General features: G+C 35.2%; 2 protein-coding genes across 5 annotated transcripts in view; one reads left to right on the top strand and one right to left on the bottom strand.

Annotated features, from left to right (window-relative positions):
• Positions 1 to 18,421, top strand: part of tmem131l (transmembrane 131 like) — a 70,755-nt gene extending 52,334 nt beyond the window's left edge. For 2 of the 3 annotated variants that reach the window (XM_073842097.1, XM_073842096.1), the window contains exons 13-34: positions 364 to 508; positions 820 to 990; positions 1,225 to 1,291; positions 2,567 to 2,687; positions 2,835 to 2,904; positions 4,414 to 4,523; positions 4,868 to 4,937; positions 5,048 to 5,163; positions 5,614 to 5,756; positions 7,026 to 7,212; positions 9,915 to 10,100; positions 10,196 to 10,342; positions 10,625 to 11,168; positions 11,271 to 11,401; positions 13,469 to 13,602; positions 14,583 to 14,759; positions 14,875 to 14,953; positions 15,045 to 15,154; positions 15,252 to 15,381; positions 15,954 to 16,030; positions 16,121 to 16,257; positions 17,924 to 18,421. In XM_073842097.1, coding sequence (XP_073698198.1) covers positions 364 to 508; positions 820 to 990; positions 1,225 to 1,291; positions 2,567 to 2,687; positions 2,835 to 2,904; positions 4,414 to 4,523; positions 4,868 to 4,937; positions 5,048 to 5,163; positions 5,614 to 5,756; positions 7,026 to 7,212; positions 9,915 to 10,100; positions 10,196 to 10,342; positions 10,625 to 11,168; positions 11,271 to 11,401; positions 13,469 to 13,602; positions 14,583 to 14,759; positions 14,875 to 14,953; positions 15,045 to 15,154; positions 15,252 to 15,381; positions 15,954 to 16,030; positions 16,121 to 16,257; positions 17,924 to 18,238 — 3,367 coding nt within the window. In that variant the 3' untranslated portion in view covers positions 18,239 to 18,421. The remainder of the gene's footprint in view (positions 1 to 363; positions 509 to 819; positions 991 to 1,224; positions 1,292 to 2,566; positions 2,688 to 2,834; positions 2,905 to 4,413; positions 4,524 to 4,867; positions 4,938 to 5,047; positions 5,164 to 5,613; positions 5,757 to 7,025; positions 7,213 to 9,914; positions 10,101 to 10,195; positions 10,343 to 10,624; positions 11,169 to 11,270; positions 11,402 to 13,468; positions 13,603 to 14,582; positions 14,760 to 14,874; positions 14,954 to 15,044; positions 15,155 to 15,251; positions 15,382 to 15,953; positions 16,031 to 16,120; positions 16,258 to 17,923) is intronic. The other variant, XM_073842098.1, reaches the window with a different exon arrangement.
• A 4,679-nt stretch (positions 18,422 to 23,100) lies between these two features.
• Positions 23,101 to 24,767, bottom strand: part of trim2a (tripartite motif containing 2a) — a 42,846-nt gene continuing 41,179 nt past the window's right edge. For both annotated transcript variants that reach the window (XM_073842450.1, XM_073842449.1), the window contains exon 12: positions 23,101 to 24,714. In XM_073842450.1, the coding sequence (XP_073698551.1) occupies positions 24,562 to 24,714 (153 nt within the window). In that variant the 3' untranslated portion in view covers positions 23,101 to 24,561. The remainder of the gene's footprint in view (positions 24,715 to 24,767) is intronic.

The raw sequence follows: 24,767 nt of genomic DNA, 5'->3' as shown, positions 1-24,767 counted from the left end.
TATCGTTAACATTATCCTTATTTAAACAAAATTGAAATCACTATTGGACAGCAAGTACACAAGTAATCTGAGTTATGTAATTATTTAATGTTTTTCAAGTAACTAGTAATGTGTTACTTTTAAATTTACAATGAGTTTGAGTTTTGTTTTTTGTTTTCTCCAAAAAACAGAGAGTTACATTTTTCTCATTTATTGATTGAAAGCTCTCGTCTCCTAAAGATGTTACTTTAGTTCTAGTATAAATGTGAACATGCATTAAATCATCTTACTCACATAAAAACAGATTCAGTATTCCTCAAAATAAAAAAATAAATTAAAAAAAAACAGTGAAATGCATCTCAGTTGTTGCTTTCTGTGTTTCAGATGGTCCAACTCTGAGCTGAGTTCTTTAGTTCAAATCAGACAGAAGCAGAGAGGCTCAGAGCATGTTGAGCTCTGGCTGTCCAACCCCTTCCCCTTCACCTTCAGAATCACTAACATATCCCTTTCCCAACATAAACTCTTTAAGGTAATGTTTACCTGAACACCATAGACTTGAATGTTCTGTGGCCACATGCCTTTAGAACAGATTGCAAGACACTTGGGGACTAAATTAAGAATGTTTTTTTTTTCAGCTTGAAAATATAGATATTGAGTACATTTTGGACCATAGTCCTTAAATACACAATACAACTAAATACTATTTTTTTGTTTTGTTTTGTTTTGTTTTGTTTTGTTTTTAGCAGTACACAAAATTTAAAAAGAAAATACAATATTAGTCCAGAACCTTAGTTGACACAGCTTTATTAATGTAATGATGTAACTTTTCCCATTTTATAGATTGTAAATTTGACAAAGGCCCTGAAAGTGAGCCCTGGAAGCTGGAAGCTTCTGTCTCTTCAACTACTCAGCAAATCTTTACCCACAAACCTCAGAACCACAATTACCTTGACAACCAATGTGGGGATTCCAATGGAGCTTCACCTCCAAATATATTCTTCTGCCTCAAAGGTAAACTGGACTACATCAGCATAAAAAACTCTTGAATAAGACTAAACATGCTTTCAAATACAGAGATAAGGTTTATGTCCTCTTGCTGCGTTGACAGAAACCTGATGGTGGTTTAAATTCATTCTCTGCTGCATAGACAGAATGCATTGAAAAGAAAACCCATAGACAGTAATTTATTATTAATCAGACTTTGCTCTTTTTTTGTTTGAATTGATCACTTTCTTTCCTCGGCAGGGCGATGTTATGTTTGAGTCTTTTGAGGAGTGTGAACGGCTGTGTCCTCTCCATTTGTCCAGAGCAGGTGAGACAAACACACCTAGACACATTTAGTATTAAGTATTCTTTTACACCAGTGGATCTTAGTGGCCATAGATGCTGGAATAGCATTAAGAAGGAAATAAACAATTAAAAAGCCCCTTAATCCTAGTTTTGTTTTTGAAAACTTGTTTTAATCTAGTTTCTATAAATGAGGAAAAAAAGCTAAATAATTCATAAAAATAAGAACTTTAAAAAAATTTAAACGTCTACTCCATTCTTTAAGACTGAATCTGCAGTGATTAAATCAGATGAAAAATACTTTTATTCAGCAAGGATGCAATGCATTGATAAAGTGAAGACAGTTGAATACAGTAATGTTACAGAATATTTAAATTTCATGGAAATGCTGGGTTTTTTTTACTTTCTATTCATTAAAGAATCCTGAAATCCATCAAAGGTTTTATAAAAATATTAATCACCACAACTGTTTTCAACATGAATAATAAAAAAGAAGTGTTTCTTGAGCACCAAACATTTTAGGATGATTTCTAAAGGATCGCGTGACACTAAAGACTGCTGAAAATTCATTGCATTACAGGATTATATTACAGGTTAAAAAATATATTAAAGGAGAGTAGTAATTTTAAAAAGTTTTTAAAAAGTTATAAATGCTGAAAAAAAGCTAAATAATTAATAAAAATGTGGCTTTTACTCACTGAATTGACATGACTCTTCCAGTCCATCATTATTTGCTGGATAAGAATTAAGGATAAAGGATTGCAAGATGTTATTAATTTACATTATTATTTTTTTAGGTCTAGAAATCACAATTTTACAATTTTGCAACTTCATACACTTAGATTGTTATAATCTGTAGGAAACAAACAGGAAAGCAGTGTAATTTTAGTTTTGTCTAGATTCTATTCTAATTTTAAATGTAAAGTTTTTGAAATTTGTGTTGTTTTTGTTTTTAACTACATAATTAGAAATGGCAACTACTGGAAATACAATAACTTAACATTTCTTAAATTTTATTTTTGTTTCGCTTAACTTTTGCTTAATTTTACTTCAAGTAACAATGATTTTTATTGTTTTACCTTTCTCTAATAACCCTGCGAGGAAGGAAATTTAAAAAAGAAGTATAAATTATTAGTTGTTTCAGATTATTTTATTACTTGTTTGCCTCCTAGTAGCATTGTTGTAGTCAATTATCGAAACCTATAAATTAATGGAATAAATTGCTGTATAGTAGTGTATTTTGGTTTGTATGTGTATGAACTTGCTGTCTGTAAAACCTCCTGAATGTTCTTCTGTGCAGGACGTGTTGAGTGGCAGCAATCCCTTCTCCCAGAATCCTCTTCATCTCTTTGGAGAGTGGACAGCAGTCTGGCCTCTTCACTCTGTAGCCGGTGGCACTGTAGCAAAGAGCTTTCTTGCAGGTAGATATGCTGGAAGGTAGAAACAAAACTGTGGAGGCAGAGAGGCTACTTATTTTGTATGATTTTCAAGCATATATGCATTCACTCATCTTTATCTGTCTTGTGTGTTTGTTTTTTTTTTTTTTGTTTTTTTTGTTTTTTTTTAAGATGGCCCAGACTTCCTGCAGACCACTCTTCACCCCTGGACTTTGGGGCCACACCTGTCAATGATAGTAAGGTATGTAAATCAGTAATAATGATCTGCTGAACTTGAACCCAAATGTTTTTTGCAAAGCATCTTTAGTAAGAATCCTCAAATGTCAATCAAGTATGCCACCTTTTGATGCGTCACATGGATTTTTATTTAGCATTGTTTGAACTGTTAATGTAAATCAGTAATTACTAGGGCTGTCAAAATTAACGCGTTAATTCATTTTAATGGCACTAATTTTATTAACGCGCGATTAACGCAGCGCGCATTTTACTGTTTGACCCACTACCTAGCAGTTAAAGAAATGGATGCACAATGTTACCAACCTAGCGAAAAGTGTCTAGCAACAATACATAAACACATAATTGGACAAACCTAATATAGTTTCTGAGGCTCTCCAGTTTTGCCGAATGAGCGCGAGGTCTCCCAATGCGCGCGCACCTCCCTCTCTTTATATCTGCGTCTGCTCTGTTCAGCGAGCGGCAGTGGAGCAACGCTTTCAGTTAAACCAGATATTATGTTGCTTCCAGTGCTTGAAGTGGGCCGGTACTCAGGCACGTCTGTATTTTATCCTTTTGCGTACTTGCATACCGGCACTTCTGCCATGTTTTATGAATGTAAGCGGAGTCGGATTTACGTTATTGGTGCTGTGGGGTTGATACGTAAAGCCACATACGAGTATGCAAGCGAAAACGGCGTATTAAATGCACGTCAAACACATGCATAATTGCATATCATATGCAGGCCAAAGTTAATTTCAGCTTATTAATAGCACGGCAAATAGAAACAGAAAATCGTGCTAGTGTGCATTTTCATGAGACCAGGCTCTCGAATCAGTACATTAGAACGAAAACAATACCTTAAAAAAATAAAAGAAGCAGGTTTTTGCGATCACACAACTTTAAACGGGTAGACTCCTAAAAAGTCAAAGGATCATGAAGGCATTCAAACATGAAGTTAAAAACAACGATAATAATGCAGAGAATAGTGACTTATGTCCAGATGCCTGTAAATTATTCTTTTCAGCGATTGAATCATGATAATAATTCAGGATTTTTTTCAGTTATTATTTCATATTACTTTGGTTGTCTGATAACAGAAATACTAAAATATAACAATGGAAACAGTTTTGTTGAGAACTTGGCCTCATCAAATGACAGTATGTGGGCACCTAGAGGCAAACAAATGTAATACTGTAATGTACATTTTGCATGTTCAGAAGAAGTGAGCTGCCCTGTCCTGCAAATAATGTAAACAGTGGTTTCACTAACAATAAACACATATTTGCTTAAAGCATCCATATTTGTCCATGCCAATGTTGATTAGAGTATTAAAAACTTTAAAAAGTATTAATTTAAGTTACATTTAGAACAGATAAAAACGCGCGATTAATCGCGAGTTAACTCATGACAACCATGTGATTAATCGCGATTTAAAAAAAAAATTTAATCGATTGACAGCCCTACTAATTACACATTATGCATTTAACCCTAGTAGCACTATTTGAATTGCAAAATTGTTGTACTTTTGCTTAAGGTGAAGAATTTCACTCTGAAAAACCCAACGGGTTCAGTGGTATCTGTGGAGATCCGAACACTCTCCTCATACCCAGTTCCGCTTGAAGCCCTTGACATGTTGACCAAATGGTACAAATTGTAAACACACACTCATATGGCCTAAATTCTGTAAAATACTGTATTTACAATGTGTATATATACATATATAAAGATAAAATTTTATATCTAGTACAGTATGATCATCTCTTATGGGTAACTAAAAGCTTATACATACAAATGTCAGCATGTAAATAAGATATGGATTTACACATACATTGCTCATTTTTACTTCAGAAATAATCATGTAGTACTTCAGTTTACTTTTTGGTTTAGTTAGTTCCCAATGTATTTCTTTCTTTGTTAGTAGTTTTAGTTAACAGCACTGTTAATATGAAATTACATCTGAATTCACATTATATATGTATCTGTTCTAGGTTTAATATTAGTCCACTGTCTGTGAATATCACTACAACAGAGTTTCTTCTGTTGGCTACTAATCACAAGGTGAGGTCATGAACTTTGAATAGCCTTGCTAGGCACATTCAGTGTACGTTGTGCAGTAAATGTGTCTTGTGGTAACTCTGGTTATAATGTACTCATGTTTTTGCAAACAGGAAAGTGAGAGAGGCACTGTGTTGAGATTCCTTCTTCAGCCGTGGGAGTCAAGGACGGTTTCTGTGGCGTACCAACCCACAGAACACAAGCATGTTACCTCACTGCTCCTCATCAGGTATTGCTATGCCCAAATGACTTGTAACTGAGGTTTTAACGTAACATTGAGTTATTTATAAATTTGTTTAACATATTAATTTGGTTTGAATGTGAAAGATTCCTATCCAGTAAGCACATACTATAAGGAAGTGGCATGGGCTTTTATAGTAGGAACCTTGTATGTATTATGCAACATGATGCAACAATTTGCAGCGTTTACTTTTTTCCCTTTAGCAACTGGATACAAAATGTTTTGCCTTAAAGTGCCATCACATTTACCGTTGCTGAGTGAAATTTTGTGGGCAAATTCTGCTTGGTCTGAAAGTGACTTCTGTGCGAGCCGTTACGTTACACCATTTACACTGCCTTTACTTTTTGTGGTTGTTGTTGTTGTTTTCTGTGCGTTGCTATGAGTTTCTATGCTGGTTGTTAGCACGCAGTAATTGTGGATGTATCTTTTTTTTAACAGGAACAACCTGACTGTGTTTGACATGGTTCTGGTTAAAGGGTTTGGGGCAAAGGAGCTCCTGAGAGTTGGAGGGAAGCTCCCCGGGCCTGCAGCCTCGCTGCGCTTTAACGTGCCCCAGTCAACCCTCATGGAGTGCAGAGATGGTAAACTGAGCTTCTCCTGACATGTCATTTCTAAGAGTTTGTTGAAAAATACACGAATATTAGTAAAAGAAGTGATTGTTCTCAATTCTTTTTTTTAATAAATTCAATGATTTTAGTTGCATTGAATTACCGAACTTTTTGTCAGCAGAACACTTTGATCTAAAATATTTATTTGAAGTACCCTTTGAGATTAACAGATCGTTATTCAGTGTAAACTGAAATGCTGATAAATGTCATTAAACTTTCAATTAATATGATCATGCACTTGATCATGAAATAACTTGGATGGTTTACAATGATTAAAAGCTTCATTAATAAATATATTAAAAAAAAATGCTTAACAGATCATTAGTTAATGCTTACAAATGTCATTAAACTTTCAATTCTTACAATCATGCAGTTTTTAAACATTTACAAATTTTAACAGATTAAACAGTGATTAAGAGCTTATTTGTTAATGTTCTTTTAAATGCTTGTTAAACTTCGGTTTATATTACCTAATGGTATTTTTACATTAACAAGTGAAAAAAATAGCTTAATTAGTCATTTTAAGCACTTCACAAACTATTGATATTTACATATTATTCATTAACTTGTAATCACAGTCTGTGAAGGTCATATAATTGGTCTTTGTTTGTTGTGGGACTTCTGCTATTTACACATCTTAACAAATCATTTATTAATCATTTGTTTGTTTTTGCAATACCCAATCTAAAGTTGAGACTATTTATCATTTGTAAATGTTTACTAATCATTCGTACCTTTATGAGCAAGCATCTCAGTGACAAAATATGTCCCAAATGACCTGAATTCACCCCATGTACACATCATTTATTAATTATTTGTTTAGCTACTGTAACAACATTTGTGTAAAGGGTCGTTTAAATTTAGCTAAATGCTTGCTAAGGACATTTCTTCATGGATATTTCTTGTTTTGCACCCAACGGGATATTTCTTGAATCACACTTTAACAGTTGAAAACAAATCAATTGTTCATGAGAACTTACTTAGCAAAACAATGTAATAATTCCCTTACAGTAATCAAATTGACCCCTGTACACTTCCGATTCCTTAACCAACCCTTAAAGCTACCCATACTACCAAATCTTACCCATATCACACTTCGACAGCAGCAAAAATGTTAGCTTTTAATTGTTGTATAACATTTGATTATGTTTTGACTATTGATCTATTAAGCATTACATAATCTTTGTTAATGGACGTTATTATGAAGTGTTACCAATTTTCGATTCTCTTGTCTTTTCTCAGGTTTACGATCAAGTAAGCCCTTGTTTGCCATCCAGAAAAGCTTTAAAGTGGAGAATGCGGGCGAGTTGCCATTGACTGTAGTATCCATGAACATTAATGGATATAAATGTCAAGGTTATGGCTTTGAAGTACAACACTGCAGATCTTTCAAAGTGGACTACAACTCGTCCTCAGAAATTACTATTGCGTAAGTCTTTTCAGCTGTTTTCTCTACTATGCATGCTATTTAATATCAATATTTGAAGCAAAGTGCAGGTCTTACGCAATCCCTTTTTTAAATAATATATACAGTATATGTTACACAAATGACTTTAGGATAGTAACATAGTGTTACCTATGTTTTCTGATGCCTACCCCTTCTAGGATATTTCATACCTACACCACCAATTTAACCAATTTAAAAAATATATAAATACCAAAAATATCATAAGTGTATTCTGACAAATTAAAATGTTTTGAACGCAACCAGTTTATTTCATAATATTACATTATACAAGCCAAGTCACTGCCAATGGGATTTCTAATTGATATGAATGATGATGCATTTGTATAGCGCTTTCATTATGTATTTCCGTACACCCAAAACGCTTTACAATCATATGGGGGATCTCTCTTCAACCACCACCAGTGTGCAGCATCCACTTTGATGATGCGTCGGTACAACGGCGCCAGTGCGCTCACCACACACCAGCTACAGGTGGAGAGGAGAGAGTGATATAGCCAATCCAATGAAAGGGGATTATTAGGAGGCCATGATTGACTAGGCCCAGTGGAGGGAATTTAGCCAGGACACCAGGGTTACACCCCTACTCTTTACGAGAAGTGCCATGGGATTTTTTGTGACCACAGAGAGTCAGGACCTCGGTTTAACGTCTCATCCGAAGGACGGTGCTTTTTACAGTATAGTGTCCCCATCACTATACTGGGGCATTAGGACCCACATAGACCACAGGGTGAGCACCCCCTGCTGGCCTCACTAACACCTCTTCCAACAGCAACCTAGTTTTCCCAGGAGGTCTCCCATCCAGGTACTGACCAGGCTCAGCCCTGCTTAGCTTCAGTGAGCAACCGATCTTGGGCTGCAGGGTGATATGGCTGTGGCTGTGTTTCTGGGTATCTTGGTCCTCCTTGGCTAATAATTTTACCCATTAAACACAGCTGTCTTCATCAAGGGGGTGAATTCTCCATTCATTTAGCTCCATTCAAATGCATTGAGAGTAGTGTGAAAGCCTGTTTGAAAGTTGAAAAGAAAATGCAAATTGAAGAATTAAAATAGTACATTTATGATTTAGACCCAAAGTGCCTGACTGCAACAGACAACATCATATTCCTAAAGCCCCATTTTAGATTCTCTTTTTAATGCTAGTTATCATTCTTATTGTCTATTCTATAAACCAATTTGGAATAGACGTCACAGTTACATCACTGCCAGCTGCACGCACATTGTGTTGGTAGAAAAACACTGGTAACAAGTAGAGGGAAATGAGTAAAATCCATGGAATAAATCGCAATGCAAATCTATATTTTTATAGAGTATTGTCGTCAGAGACGCCATTTGAAGCTAAACGCAGACTTTTAAATGGACAGACTACGGATGAAACCTGCTATGATTATGAATATGATTTTTAAAGCATAAATTTGAGTTTTAAAGGGTTAGTTCATCCAAAAATGAAAATTAGCCCATTATTTACTCATCCTCCAGGCATCCTAAGAGTATATGACTTCCTTCTTTCAGACAGATCCAGTCTGAGTTGTATTAAAAATTGTTCTGGCTTTCCCAAGCTTTATTATGGCGGGTGTTTCTCTTCATCAGTTCATCAGTCCAAAACAAGTCCAATAAACGTTTAAAACGTAATAATCACTTTAATCTAGCTTGCACAAACTGTCGTACATGTAAGCTGTTCTGGGCTGAAGTTGCGCATGCGTCTGAGAGTCTCGTGAAAACCAATGTTTGTTTACAGGAGCAAAGGAAGCAAAGTTTCCTTCCTTTAGTAAAGTAAAACCAGTCTCCTCTTGGCTTATATCGAAATTCTTTTTGTCACTTCTCAGTGGCGCATGCGCAATGCCGCACATCCCACATCATCTGCCCGGAACGGCTTCCGTGTACAACAGTTTGCACAAGATAGATTAAAGTGATTATTACGTTTTAAATATGGATATTTTCCTTAAACGCATCGATTTACTAAAGGAGGCCTTTATTAACCCCTTGGAGCTGTGTGTGTGACACTTTTTATTATGGATGGATGTACTTTATTGGACTTGTTTTGGACTGATAAAGAGAAACACCCACACACTGCCATGATAAAGCTTGGGAGACCCAGAACATTTTTTAATATAACTGATTGGATTCGTCTGAAAGAAGGAAGTCATATACACCTAGGATGCCTGGAGGATGAGTAAATAATGGGCTAGTTTTTATTTTTGGATGAACTAACTCTGTAATGTTCTGTTTGGCTATGATGTCTCTCTGCCTTCCTTTTGTCATTTGCCATTTTTTATCTCCTTGTTTCTTAAAAGGATAGAGCACAAACGATAGTCCACCCAAAATGAAAATACTGTCATCAAATACTCATCCTTCTGTTGTTCTAAACCTGTTTGCATCTCATTCATCTGTGAAACACAAAAGATAATTGTTTGAAGAATGCTGGTGACCAGTTCAGTTCCCTTTGACTTCCATACAATGGAAGGCAATTTAGAATGAAAATCATGATATCTTTTATGCTCCACAGAATAAAGTAAGTCTCATCAATTTGGAACAACTTGAGGGAGAGTAAATACTGACAGAATTTTCATTTTTGGGTGGACTATATTAATTCCACGGTCAACATCATGCTTGTTTTTTCTTTTTATTTTCTCCTCATCGCAACTGTTCTCTCTTTATCTCTCTAGATTTACTCCAGACTTCACATCTTCGTGGGTGATCAGAGACTTGACTCTAGTGACAGAGCGTGGCTCCCTTTTCCACTTCACCCTCAATGTGACACTTCCTCACCACATGCTGCCCCTGTGTGCTCAGGTGGTACCAGGACCCAGCTGGGAGGAGTCCTTCTGGGTTATCACACTGGTCTTCACCTGGTTAGTAGTCCATATTCAGACCTAAACCCACAACATGTTACCCTGGGCATGTAAATGGATTATATGCATTAATATAAAACCTGTTCTCTCTGCAGTTCCTCTCTAGCTGGTGTGTGTCTGATGGCTTTCAGTCAAGCTCAGAACATTCTCAGTGACTTCTCTACACCAAGTCCACGTAGCAATCACAACTCTGTACCTCGTGAAAACAGCAATGTCAACCACAGCTCTTCAAATGGTGTCAGGTGAGACAGCATCACTCTATATCATTAGGAAATCATATGCACAACATGTAAATATATTTTATTATTATTTCAAAATATTTTATATAATAGGTTTGAGAGGCGTATTAAAAACTCTTACCTCTACGCACAGAAATGAAAAGATAATAAGAATAACCAATCTCTGTATCAGAACATCATAAGGACATGCAACTTGGCTCTTTTGACTCTTTAGCCAGATTAAAACATGCAAAAAATTGTGAGTTAGATCCATTTTTAATTACTTGTTCTTCTCTTTTTCTTTAGTAGAGGAAAAGGCAGTTGTAAGAACTACACAGACACAAGTCACCCCTCTGACAAAGGCAAAGGGAGAGGATCTCCAGCCGTGGCCAATGGGGCAATTCGGTCACAGTCTTCATCCAAGAAAACTCCTGGAGGTTCTTCCCAGCCTCCTAAGAAACAAACTAAGGTGTCATTCCTATACAGTAGATATAAAAATAGCCCTGCAACTGTCGCTGCTAGTGTTCCTGCTTCCTCAGACTATTGCAGCCTTCCCACCGATGAAGATAGAGATCGCATGTTTGAGTTAGACCCAGAAGTTTGTAATAACAATAACAATAACAATGATATATTAGATGAAACCCTTCTCCCTGTTGAGAAGAAAGAGCACTTTAGAGAATCCATAGAGGACAAGACATTGCCAGCTGATATGTTTCCTATGGAAACACTTCCTGGATTACCTGAAAACATCACAGCAAGCAGAATCCCTCAACCTGCAGAAGAAGCAATGGAAAACAAAGAGTGTAAAAGAAAAAATAATGCAGAAAAAAGGGATCATGTAGATGAAGAGGTAAGAGACGTATTTTAGTTTACACTTCTAATATGCTCTTCATTGTTAAGGTTCTTTCTCTTTAACCTCACTAAGACAAATTATTTTTTTGTGCTCACTCAGAAGCCAGAAAGAGGCAGCAGTCAAAAGAAGAGACCAGAGAAAGATGCCGAACTTGGAGTGTCAGCTATCAACACCAAAGCAAAGAAAAACATAGGCAGGAGTCGCAGGAAGGCAGCTGAGCTCATTCCTGGGTAAGTATCTGCACATATCAGCTTTAAACCTTAAGATGTTAGTTACAGGGCCCTGTGAAATCTGTTTTATTTTTTCCCAAAACTCATTTAATTTTTTTGTATTGTTTTTTTTTCTTTCTATTTTAATTCTGACTGTTTTAATCGCTAAATTAAATATTAATCAAAAAGCATGTCCTAATTAATTAAAATCATAAAACTTACACAATTTTACAGCAATTTATTAAACGTTTAACAAAAACAAAATTTTCTCAAATTTAGTTTTTTTTCTACTAAATTCTGTTTTCCATTCATTTTCATGAATCCCTTTTTAAATGGTTTCATTACATTTAATGAGCAAAAACATTGATTTTATTGAAAAATATAAATTGTTTTATTGTATTTTTCTAGTAAATAAATTTCTGGTAAATAATTGTTCTGGTAAATATTACTTATACAATAATGTTTTAATAATTGTATTATTATTAGTAGTAGTAGTAGTAGTAGTATCATTACATTGAGTAATATATTTCTGTCACAGTATCTTTAAGTTAAACCAAACTTTTATTTAGATGAGTTGCTGTAAAGACCTTTAAATATCTGTTTGTATATGATATGACGATAGTTTATCTCAAAAGAAACCATAAAATGCTCATGAAGTGAATCTTAGATAAGTTTTAGAGATTATGTTTTTGCATTAAAGGGATAGTTCACCCAAAAAATTGATGTTTATTTGCTTACCCCCAGGGCATCCAAGATGTAGGTGACTTTGTTTCCTCAGAAGAACACAAACTAAGATTTTTAACGAAAACCGGTGCAGTCTGTCAGCCAAATAATATGAGCGGATGGGCACCAAACCTTTAAAAGTAAGCAAAAACATGCACAGACAAATCCAAATTACACCCTGAGACTCGTGACGATACATTGATGTCTTAAGACACGAAACGATCGGTTTTTGCGAGAAACTGAACTATGTATTTATATAATTTTTTACCTTTGATACACAGCCACGTCCATCTGTCATGAGCACAAGCTTTTCATCCGGCTCGTGACATGTGAACGCGCTCTGGCGTAGTATACGCAAACGCCGTAAGGGGAAATCGGTGAAAAGTCCCGGATCAGTTAGCGCAAGCAAACGTAATCTTTTAGCTTTAAATCGGTTTGAACAATCAGGATAAGCGCAAGTAATTGCCATTTTGAATAGCCGCTATACCCACAATCTCTGTGCACTGTGTAAACAATGAGTGTTGTTTACAATGTGACAGATCGCTTCCGGCATTTGCGTATACTATGCCAGAGCGCGTTCACATGTCACAAGCCGGATGCTAAACTCGTGCTCAGGACAGATGGACGTGGCTGTGTATCAAAGGTAAAAAATGATATAAATAATGTTCAGTTTCTCGCAAAAAACGATCGTTTCGTGTCTTAGGACATTAATTTATCGTCACGAACCGCAGGGTGTAATTTGGATTTGTCTGTGCATGTTTTTGTTTACTTTTAAAGGTTTGGTGCCCATCCACTCATATTATTTGGCTGGCAGAACTATCCCTTTAATGTTTGTGAACTATCCCTTTAATGTTTTCATATATTAAGGCAGCAGAGGCTGAAAACACAGCAAACGTCACGTGTGCCTCATTATTTCTGTATAGAGATGCATTATATTGGATTTTTGCTTATATCCGATATGCTGAAATTTTTTTATCTCATTTTGGCCAATATCAGTACCGATATATGCAGAAATTGTAAGCAAAATATTTTTCATTTTGGTTAGTTTTTAACAAGAACTTATTTGTTAGAATTAAAAAATAATGAAGTTAACATTCATCCCGTTTTTTTTTCATCAGTAGGCTAGTATTTGTGATTTAAAATTTTGTGAATGGGAGTTTTGTGATGTTATAAGCCAAACTTTGGATACTTTCGAATTTGCAGTCTAATTAGATGTATAAATACAATTGAAAAATGTAATAAGCAAAGATGTTAAGATATTTTATTAATGTTAATATTACAACTACTACTACTACTACTACTACATTTTTCTTTTCTTTTTTTCCCCCCCATGTATTTAAATGTTTCATTCCGGTAATCCAACAGGCTTCCTGAAAACAGCGTTGTCATGGTGACAGAGAGTGAGAGAGAATCTCAACGCAATGCTGCTAGAACCCGCAACACGAAACCTGAACTACCTAAAATAGGAGCCAACTCAGACAGCCCTCTCAAACACAGTGGTGAGGAAGTGATTTACAGCGGTTCCTCTGTCTCACCCCTGTATGTGTGCATGATATCATAGTATTGTCCCTAAAAACATAATAATGTCATGTCGCTACAGTTGTTGAAGACGACACAAAACACATTTGAAAGTAAAATTAAGTATTTACATTTACATTTAGCAGACACTTTTATCCAAAGCGACAAAATTGGACAATGGAAGCAATCAAAATCAACAAAAGAGCAATAACATGCAAGTGTTATGAGTCTCAGTTAGCCTAACGCAGTACACGTAGCATAGTATTTTTAAATAAATTATATAATAAATAAAAAGAAAAAGCAAGCTAGTGTTTAGAGGCCTTTTTTTTTGCTTTTTGTTAATTGTATAATAAATAAAGATTTAAACAGAGAAGCTAGTGTTAGTTTTTTTTTTTTTTTAGAAAACAAGCATTAAGTAAATGAATAGAGGATAAGTATAAAATGGCAAGTATATTTGTAAGTATAAATATTTAATTTAGATGGGGAGGGACATCTTATATCCATGAAGATTTGATTGAATCGCTTGCTCATATTATTTTTTTTTACCTGTCATATGAATTGTATATTTATTGTTTTCTATTTTAAAATGTAATTTATTCCTGTGATTTTCAGCAGCCATCACTTCAGCCTGCAGTGTTACAAGAACCATTAGAAATCAGTGTAAATTACAAATAATTTGTAACATTGAGCAGCACAACTGTTTTCAGCATTGATAATACTTTTCTTGAGCTCCAAGTTGGCAAATTAGAACGATTTCTGAAGGATCAGATGACATTGAAGACTGAAGGAATGATGTTGATGTTTTACTTTCTCAAAAATAAATTGCATTAAAAATCACAAATTCGAAAAACATTCAAAAAAGTAATTATTCCAAACTTTGATCGGTTGTATACAGGGCTGATCTACATCAGTTTTAATAAGAATCAGTTTTGTTAAACTGTTTCCTTTTACACAAACACAGGCACGTGTTTGAGCAGACCTAGGCGTAAATGTCCAGAGCGACGTCTGCAGTGGGAGTCAGGCTCTGATTCAAGTAGTTCATCAGGAAGTGTGAGAGCCAGCCGAGGGTCCTGGGGCAGCTGGAGCAGTGCCAGCAGCATAGAGGGAGAAAAAGACCCAAACAGACATCCCTGCAGAAGTAAGAGATTATGCGCTTGCTACACACTTTTGTATTAAGCCGAAGAGAAAACGACTCTTTCTCCACTGCGTTTTCCAGAACAAGTTAAAAAATAATATTTGAAACTTTTTTTTAGGAGAGAACATCCAGTACAACCCATATCCAAAAGATCGGGAATGTTACATGAACATGAACTATACCTACAAAACTCAAAGGTAAAATAAACAAATTGTCAAAGTTTGTTGTTGTTTTTGACTTAAGATTTCTAAAAGTGATTGATTGATCTATAAATACATTTGTCCACAGCATGAACAATCTATATGTCAGGGAACCATGCCAAAGCCAAGAAATCTGTCCCGCTCCTGCACTTCCTCACACCTTCGCTGACGTAGCCGCAGGTGTGGACAAAAACATTGGTGTGGACCATTTCAAATCTCATGCTTAAAAGAGGTTCACTGTTAAGATGCGTGATCATGTTTTATTAATGCGATTTGTGCATTTTGGTTTCACCAGACATAATCGGCTCTAATGTGATCGAAGAGACGTGGTCACCCGCTTCAGTTCCTCTAACCAATGAATTCAGGTACAACATGACCGAATCTCTCCCGTTCGTCCCTCAGAATCCCACATCAGGATATGAAAGGTATGTCTTGTAGGCTTTTAATTATTTTTATTATATACAGTCAAACCAACATTTATTCAGACACCTTCAACATTTCTTCAACTGTTTCAGAACAGATTCATTGTGATAATGTCAGATAACTTGATACAAAGGTATGTAATGGATTACAATCAACCAAATTCAGAACTGTTAGTATGACTATTTACACAACTATCAATACTTTGTTGACCAATTACAAAGCAATTCTTAATTTAGTTCAGTCTTTGGTGTAACAAGTTCGCATTCGCAATTAAACAAAAAAACACTTAAGCAAAACTTCATAAAATTTCACTTAATTTTTGGTCCCAAATGTGTATTAATGTTACTGGTAGTCCACTGAATGAAGAATTTTTGGGTATACTATGTCACAGTTTACTTTAGTTTGCTATCCTAACTTACATAAGTGAATCATAGTTGTCCTGCACCCACTAGTAAAAAATATTGAATATTATAACTGTTGTCTGAGTAATTTTGGTTTTGACTGTATGTATAATTTTTTACTTCATATGTGTCCATACACATTCAAGTTAAATGTTTCTCATTATTGTGCCTAGCTTTCCTTGGAGCAACATGAACAGCCAATGTGCCAGTCAGTATCCCTATAGTGAACAGACCAACTACATGCCAACAGGTGAGGAGTTTTCCGTCACAATGAGTAAAATGTTTTACTGTAGTACGTAGTAACTAATGATGAATGACCATTGTCTTTATTTCTTTGAAGGTAATGGCAATTACCAAAATGCATTCTCATGCCATGAAAGCCAAACCAGAACTCACAGCCATCAGCCAGTCTGGGGTGAGAATGGAACCCATGACATGAACTCTACATGGGACACTGGGAGTTGTGTGGGCAGCAAGGTAAGATTTGCATGAGTGTTTGTTTCTGTCAAGTACTTTTTACAAATCTGTAGTTTTGTCACGAATAACTTGAAAACTATCCACCTTATTCTTTAAGCCTATGGGTGAGACTTCAGGTTTATTAGCCACAATAGGGAAATAATGAGAAGGTAATGGCAATTACCAAAAAATTTTTGTTTAGTGATAGTTGTTCATGAGTCCCTTGTTTGTCTTAAACTGTTAAATTGAACACGGTTCTTCAGAAAAGTCCTTCAGGTCCCACAGATTCTTTAGTTTTTCAGCATTTTTGTTCTTTTGAACGCTTTCCAACAATGACTATGTGAGTGTATGTAAACTTTTGAATTGGGTTGTTTTTATAAATTCAACTATTATTTTGTCTTGTAGACTGTATGTAAATCAGTCAGTACTAAATCAGTCAGTAAGAGTTTGTTTCCGTCAAGTACTTTTTACAAATCTGTAGTTTTGTCACGAATAACTTGAAAAGTATCCACCTTATTCTTTAAGCCTATGGGTGAGACTTCAGGTTTATTAGCCACTATAGGGAAATAATGAGAAGAATAACAACATGCAGTAAATGGTAAAGCTGTTTCCACTACAAACCAGTGTGCTTATAATTAAGATAATACATTGAAATAATATGGTAAAGCACACCAATTTGCAATACAAACTGTTTTGGACAGCTAAAAATAGCCGGACATGGATGGCACACAGAAGCCAGACCCATGAAATGTAAAAATGGAAAGAAAAATGTGGATTGATATGTTTAAATGTAACATTTTCCTTAAAAAATTATGTTGAAATATGCAAATTAAGCATATTTTATTGACATATTACTTGAAGGTTTTTACAGAGAGGATTTTGAAAATTGAATGAGTCTGTACTTAAAAAATGTCCAAATATATATACAGTTGAAGTCAAAAGTTTACCTGATACCTGGCAGAATCTGCAAAATGTTAATTATTTTACCAAAATATAAGAGGGATCATATAAAATGCATGTTATTTTTTATTTGCTACTGACCTAAATAAGATATTTCACATAAAAGAGGTTTACATATAGCCCACAAAAAAATAAATAATTGAATTTATAAAAATTACCCTGTTCAAAAGTTGACATACACTTGATTTTTTTTTTTTTTTTTTTTTTTTGTTTAGTGATAGTTGTTCATGAGTTTCTTGTTTATCTTAAACTGTTAAATTGAACACTGTTCTTCAGAAAAGTCTTTCAGGTCCCACAGATTCTTTAGTTTTTCAGCATTTTTGTTCTTTTGAACGCTTTCCAACAATGTTGTTTTTATAAATTCAACTATTATTTTGTCTTGTAGACTATATGTAAATCAGTCAGTACTAAATAAAAAATTACATGCATTTTGTATGATCCCTCTTTAATTTGGTAAAATAACATTTTGCAGATTCTGCAAGCTGTGTGTAAACTTTTGACTTCAACTGTATATATTTTTAGGAATAAAATCTAATATCAGACAAATGATATGTAAACATGTATATGTATGCATCTCAGAATCAATATTTTTGACAATACTATAAAGCAGATGTCTTGAAAGTTGTAAGAGTTCAACATTTATTTTCCAGTTGGATTAAATGTGTGTTCGTCTTAATAAAGTAGTAGATTTTTGGAATATTAAAGCAATTATTTTTTTTTCCCCCAGCCATACTTTTCAGGAACCAGAAGTCTGTCCCCCATGTCCAGTCTATTTGGCTCTATCTGGACACCTCAAAGCGAGCCTTACCAGAGCCACTTCCACCCAGAGCGTTCCGCGCCAATCTCGCCCCACTCGCCCATCTCACCCGTCGCACCCGTCGCACCCTTCAGTCGCGAACCAGGTGGCGCCTGCCCGGGAAAACAATACTCCAGCTTCAATCCCTTTGGACCACACATGAATTTGGACATATGGAACTCCTCTTCAAACCGGAGCTCCAACTCTCAGCTCTCCAACGATTCAGGCTACTGCGGGGAAATGTGAGCAAACGGTGCTTTTGGAAAAATAAGGAAAAAAAGAATGTGCTTTTATCTCTAATGGGGAGAAATGTGAATATTCTTGTTTCTTTTATGTTTGTTGTTGTGGTAAGGTTCAGCATTTTGTTGTATATTTTTCTAGATGTTTTGCAAGTTTGACCATTGAAAATTAAAAAAAAAAAGTTTTGTACTTGATTTTGTGTTGTGAATTTCTTTAGGTTTGCTTTGTCAATGGTTTACATTCTATAACATACTACTGAAAAAAGTAGAATCCATATTGTCTGAAAAAAAGAGCTAATTAACGAATATACGTTGACAAAACATAAGCAAAATCTAAAATACCTATAGATTTTTAGAAATAAATTAATTATAGATAATATTGACTTCTTAAATTTGCTACTTAAAGGGATATTTAGAGATATCTCTAATTCAATTTCAACAAGTCACAATTATATTTAAAAATATCTGAGTTATACCTGTGTGTGCTAGTCGTAATTTAGTTTGACTAGTCAAAATTCTAATTCCAGATATCTATTCTGCAGTTTTGACTCATTGTAATTGGAATTAAGATATCTACAATGTAATAATGATATCTGCAATTTGTCATACAGGGCAGATCACTAAACCCCGACTTCAGCAAGATACATAAGACATTGTTTATAAAATACCTTATTTTTAGCTTTTCGTCAGCTGTTTTCAAAATGAAATGCTGCAATTTTTAGTTGTTTTCTTATGTTTTTACCATAATTGGCAGAAATATGTAAATGTGACGTGTGTTTGACCGGAACTTGCTTAAGGCGGATGTTCCCTCTTCCGACCTTGTCTGGAACTTCCATGATTCCACACTCAATTACTTTGTTTCTTTGTTCTAAATATATGCGCCCTGTAGCAGCAGAAACGTACATAATAAAACCATTTTATTTTGTTATTTTAAACTTCAGATCCGTTCACTATAAAAAAAAAAAAAAAAAAAAACATGCTGTCATTTCCCTTCTGTTAGTTTTTGTGGTTTCAAGAAAATGAAAACGGGTCAATCCTGGGATTCAGTAATATTTCAGTCCCCTGGAGTTTCTAAAGTGGTGGTTCACCAAAATAAATTGTTCAAAGCTTTTCACAATGCTTTGGTACACCCTTTATAGTGAATAAAAGTAAATATTGAATTTTAATATTTTTTAACATGAAATATTGTCCCTGAGGCACTTCACTGAGTTTGCACTTAGAAAGTTATTAACAAAATGTGCATGGTGTCTATGATTTTTGGCAATAATGTAAGCATTTTTTGTTCCTTTCTTTAAAGAAAGATATTTTATAAAAAACAGACTTTGAAGGTCTGAACTCATCTCCGTCACACTAACCATTCTACGCCCGTAATAATTTAGACTCTGCTAATATGTAACATTATTTACCAGAAATTACATCATTCAGGGCTCTTTAATAGTGGTGCAGAAAATGGTTAGTAGTATCACACTTTTTATTCATATTTTGAGGCATATTATAGTCCAGGAGGGTTCTGTCAAGCTTAACAACTCAACCCAGACACATACAAATAATTGGAAAATTATTATTTGTCAACATTTTATTTTAATCCATTAGCATATACAATGTACTTGTTTTATTGCTGCCACCCTGTAAAAAGATTTCACCAGTTTCAACTTAAAACTACAAGTTATTTCAACTCATAACAATGAGTTCAACCTACTTGTACTTTTAAGTTGATTTAACTTAAAATGTTAAGGTAGCTGCAGAACTTAAGTTTTGAAGTAGTGACAACTTTTTACAGTGCATATGTGGTCTGATCTTCTAACTACATAAGGAGCAGTGGCCATTTTGAGAGAAAAACCTCAAACCCGTCACAAATATATGCATTTCTTATTGTTACAGGGTGTGACAGGGTTGAGTTATTTACTTCATTTATTATTCATTTGAATGAAAAAATATAAAACAGTCATGGTTTCAGCAAATCAATTATTTTCCAAAATCATGACAACTCATTTTTTTTATAGATACATTTCTTTATGTAATATGTCCACTTAAACTGTGCCAAGCTTCCTACGTCAGAAATTGCACCCACATTTGCAGCAGAAAGACAGTGTTTGGCATGCAGATATGTTGACCCAGAAATAAGGTGAAAATATGAGAGAGAGACAAAACCAAAATTTAAAATTGAAGGCAATGTATCTCTTTAAATGTGTTACAGACTTCAACCCCGTCACACCTTGTCACATTAATATTTTTGGAAAAATGTAGGCAAGACAATTAAGAATGAAAGCATTTCTTGCTGATTACATTAAATGACATTAAGGACTAAAACGATAAAATTGTGGTTTGAGTTAAACTTATAAATTCAAAATATTTTATACAAAAATAAACAGACCATAGAAAAACTATTTGTGTATTTTTAGCTTCAGTCCTGTGAAAATGTGAAAAATATGATTATTAAATTATTAGGGACACATGAGCAGTGGGTCGATGTTTGTTTTATAACAAGTTCTGTATAAAATCCTTTTTAAACCAATCCCATTTTGTCCATTGCGAGGTTGAGGGAAAAAAAGGTGCCTTAATCTGAAAAAAAAAGAAAACAATAAAAGGTTGTTAATGCCTGAGGTGGGATAATATGTTTTTTTTTTGGAGGTTTGACATGTGCCTATTTACAGGTATATGCCAAAAAAAATTGAATATCGAGGGAAAGTCCATTTATTTAAATAATTTGTTTCAAAAAGTGAAACTTGTATGTTATATTAGTTCACTACACACAAAGTGAAATATTTCAAGCCTTTATTTGTTTCAATTTGAATGATTATGGATTAAAGATAAAAAAAAAACAAATCCAGTATTTCACAAAATTAGAATATCATGACAAAGTTGAGCATTGTAGGCTCCCTGTGTCTCAATCTAGTCAGCTAATTAACGTAAAACACCTGCAAAGATTTCCTCAGCCTTTAAATTGTCTCAGAAGACCGTCATTGACGCACTCCATAAGGAGGAAAAGTCTCAAAAGGCAATTGCAAAAGAAGCTGGATGCTCACAGAGTGCAGTATCGAAGTATATTAACAAGAGTTTTAAGAGGAAGGGAAAAATGTGGCTGGAAAAGGTGCACAAGTGACAGGGATGACCATAGCCTTGAGAGGATTGTCAAGCAAGGGTGGTTCAGAAATCTGGGGGAGCTTCATAAGGAGTGGACTGAGGCTGGTGTCAGTGCATCAAGAACCACCACATACAGACGTCTGCATGATATGGGCTACAGCTGGAGAATTACATGCGTCAAGCCAATCCTGAACCAAAAACAACGTCAGAAGCGTCAGAAAAAGTCAAGAAATCAAGGTGCCAGAGTCTGGAGGAAGACCGGAGAGGCACAAAAGCCAAACTGCTTAAAGTCCAGTGTGAAGTTTCCACAGTCAGTGATGGTTTGGGGAGCCATGTCATCTGCTGGTGTGGGTCCATTGTCTTTTATCAAGTCCACAGTCAACGCAGCTGTCTACCAGGACATTTTAGAGCACTTCATGCTTCCTGCTGCCGACAAGCTTTTTGGAGATGATTTTATTTTCCAGCAGGATTTGGCACCTGCCCACTGTCGTGGCAAAACTCCAACGACTCTCATCGCATAAAAGACAAGTTCACTCTTATAGGGTCTTTTCAAAGGTTTATTTCTTGCAAGAAAGGTCAGACAGTCATACAGATACACAGGTTGCTGCAGAGTGTGACAAAGAAGGCAGGGTTTCCTCCACTTTTATATCTCTTCCCTAGTTTTCAAGGTTACATCTCCTAACAGCCGGTAATTTTCCACACATAGTAAGGAAACAGGGAAACACATTCTACTACATCATACTCCCAAGACTCAAATCTTTATGTTTTGGGGCCCTGATACCTTTACCTCATGTCATCTTCAGAGCAGGTTTAGATAAAGCAGAAACTTACACAATGTTTCATAAGCACATATGATAAGTAAAATGAAATTTTCTTCCACACCACAAAGCCAAAACTAGCAGTACCTGGTTTAATAGCCATGGAATAACTGTACTTGATTGGCCTGACTTAGACCCCATTGAAAATCTATGGGGTATTGTCAAAAGGAAGATGAGGGAAGAGAGACCCCGAAATGCAGACAAGCTGAAGGCCAATATCAAAGCAACTTGGGCATCCATAACACCTCAACTGTGTCAACGGCTGATCGCCTCCATGCCACTCCGCCTTGATGCTGTAATTAGTGCAAAAGGAGGCCCAACAAAGTACTGAGGTCATAATACAGTACACTAACACACTTTTCAGATGGCCAACTTGTGTTTAAGATCCTTTTTTATTGGTCACATGAAATATTCTAATTTGGTGAAATACTAGATTTTTTTTTTTTTGTCTTTAATCCGTAATCATCAAAATTGAAAAAAATAAAGGCTTGAAATATTTCACTTTGTGTGTAGTGAACTAATATAACATACAAGTTTCACTATTTGAAACAAATTATTGAAATAAATGGACTTTCCCTCTATAATCTAATTTTTTGGCACATACCTGTATGTGGGGTATTCAGAAAATGGATCATATGTATAATCCAAGCCGAAATGTTACCAAATCCCAGGAATGACCCACATATGGATATGAAATGAATCCCAAATTGGTGAATGTCTCAGGAGAAGGTGTTCTTGACTAGAAAGTAATGCTCGTGGTCAATTTAGGTTATCAACTTGAGTCTAGCTCATTCAGAAAAAACAGACCATTTTACTACATAGTCAAGCTTCAAGGGTTTGTCTTCTGGTTCCATTTGATGTTCTAAAGTGCATTCTTCATAAAAGTACAATACATAATTACGCATCCTTATAAAAATGAAGTACGTCATCATTCTGTAGGTCTTAGACTATTTAAGACTAGAATATATCCAGAACATCTCAAATAATGCAGTTTATTTATGTGCTGTGCAAAAAATGATATAAGACTGTTCACCTGAATGTGGCATTAAGATCTACAAATGTAAAAGCATAATTGGTTGAATGTCCTTTCATGTGGCAATACAACAAAGGAGTAAAATGCAAGCTTCAATGCTACAAAAAGCAGGTTTGTGGATATAAAGGGGAGAAATACATTTTGGAATGTACATCATGTTACATAGTGTATTTTGTGCAAACAAGCAGCACTAGTTCCCTGTGTATAACAATAGAACTGTACAGGAGAGCAGACACAAGAAAAGGAAAATTAATCTGTGTGGTATGAGTACACTTGCAAAGAACCCTGGGCGCATTTTTACTTTTATGAACACAGAATTTGATTTGTCAACAACACAACACAGTCACTCTCACAAAACATGAAGATCAGTAATTATAATGCATGTCTTCAGGTTAACATTTAACCAGTGGCAATTTAATAATAGCACAGTACGTTTTATATGTTGCTAAATCACAAAGTGCATCTGGTGATTTGAGCATGTGAGATGTATGCTGATCATTTCTATAAACACTAACTTTTATAGTTAAGAGATGAACGTCTTCTATAAATAAAATGGCTGACTTTTAAATAAACAGTGCAGTGATATAAAAAAATGATTTTGTTTACAATCTAACAAGCATAGCAAGTTTCTTGGGTTGAAGTGATTAAAGAGACTTGATTGCATTATGAGAACATTGTACCAATCACAGTTGTGCACATCACAGTCATTAGCAGAGAAGCACATATATTGTGGCATACTTGATGAATATTCCTGACATCTAGGCTAACTCAAGCCAAATGTTGTGATCCTAGCTCATCATAGTGAGATTCGTTTAGAGGGTTTTATCTATTTTTTGTGCAGATATATAAATTCGATAGGAGTTTGGAGTCGCATTACTTGCATACATGTGCTGATGCTTTGAAGAGTTCCCTTTTGAATCAACATACAGTAAAAACATGAACGATTTCCCTAATGTGTAAAAGTTTTTCAGTCAATAGTGAAGAACAGCATAATTTAATCTCGTTTCATTTTTCTTAAAGGGACGGTTTCAACCAATAATTACATTTCTGTTGTCATTTATTCACCCTCATGTTGTTCCAAATCACTTTGGCTTTCTTCCATGAAGCACAAAAGGTGATTTCTTGTTTATGGTGTTTACTTTTACAAGACACTTAAATTAGGCCTATATCAAACAACATGAGGTTAAATGAGAAGTTGTATTTTGGATGAACTGTTCCTTTATACTGCAAAACCAAAGAACCATGATCAGGGTACAGAGTCTGTTCTTCTGTCCAAGGTGAGGGTGTCACAAATGAGGCCACAACAACACAACTTCGATGCAATATGAGGGTCCCATTTGGCACAAGGGCGGCAGCTTTAAGGAATAAGTGCAAGTATTTCTAGAGATGAGAGTGCTATTGTAGGTAACGGTATACTTTAAAACAATGGTTCCCAGAGTCTGCCACCACAATGTGGCCATCTGAGGTCAGAGCCAGTCCTTGTGGGCCATACAGAGGGTCTGCGGAGGTGTTGATGTAGGACAGGAAGGATCCACTGCTGTCAAACACCTGGAGTCACACAGAAAAGTAAGATGATATGATGTTAAATCTTTTACTTGATC

The sequence above is a fragment of the Garra rufa genome, chromosome 6, assembly GCF_049309525.1.
Source record: "Garra rufa chromosome 6, GarRuf1.0, whole genome shotgun sequence".
Lineage (NCBI taxonomy): Eukaryota > Metazoa > Chordata > Actinopteri > Cypriniformes > Cyprinidae > Garra > Garra rufa.
The sequence above is the reverse complement of the archived record's forward strand: the minus strand, read 5'-3'. Positions and strand labels throughout refer to the sequence as shown.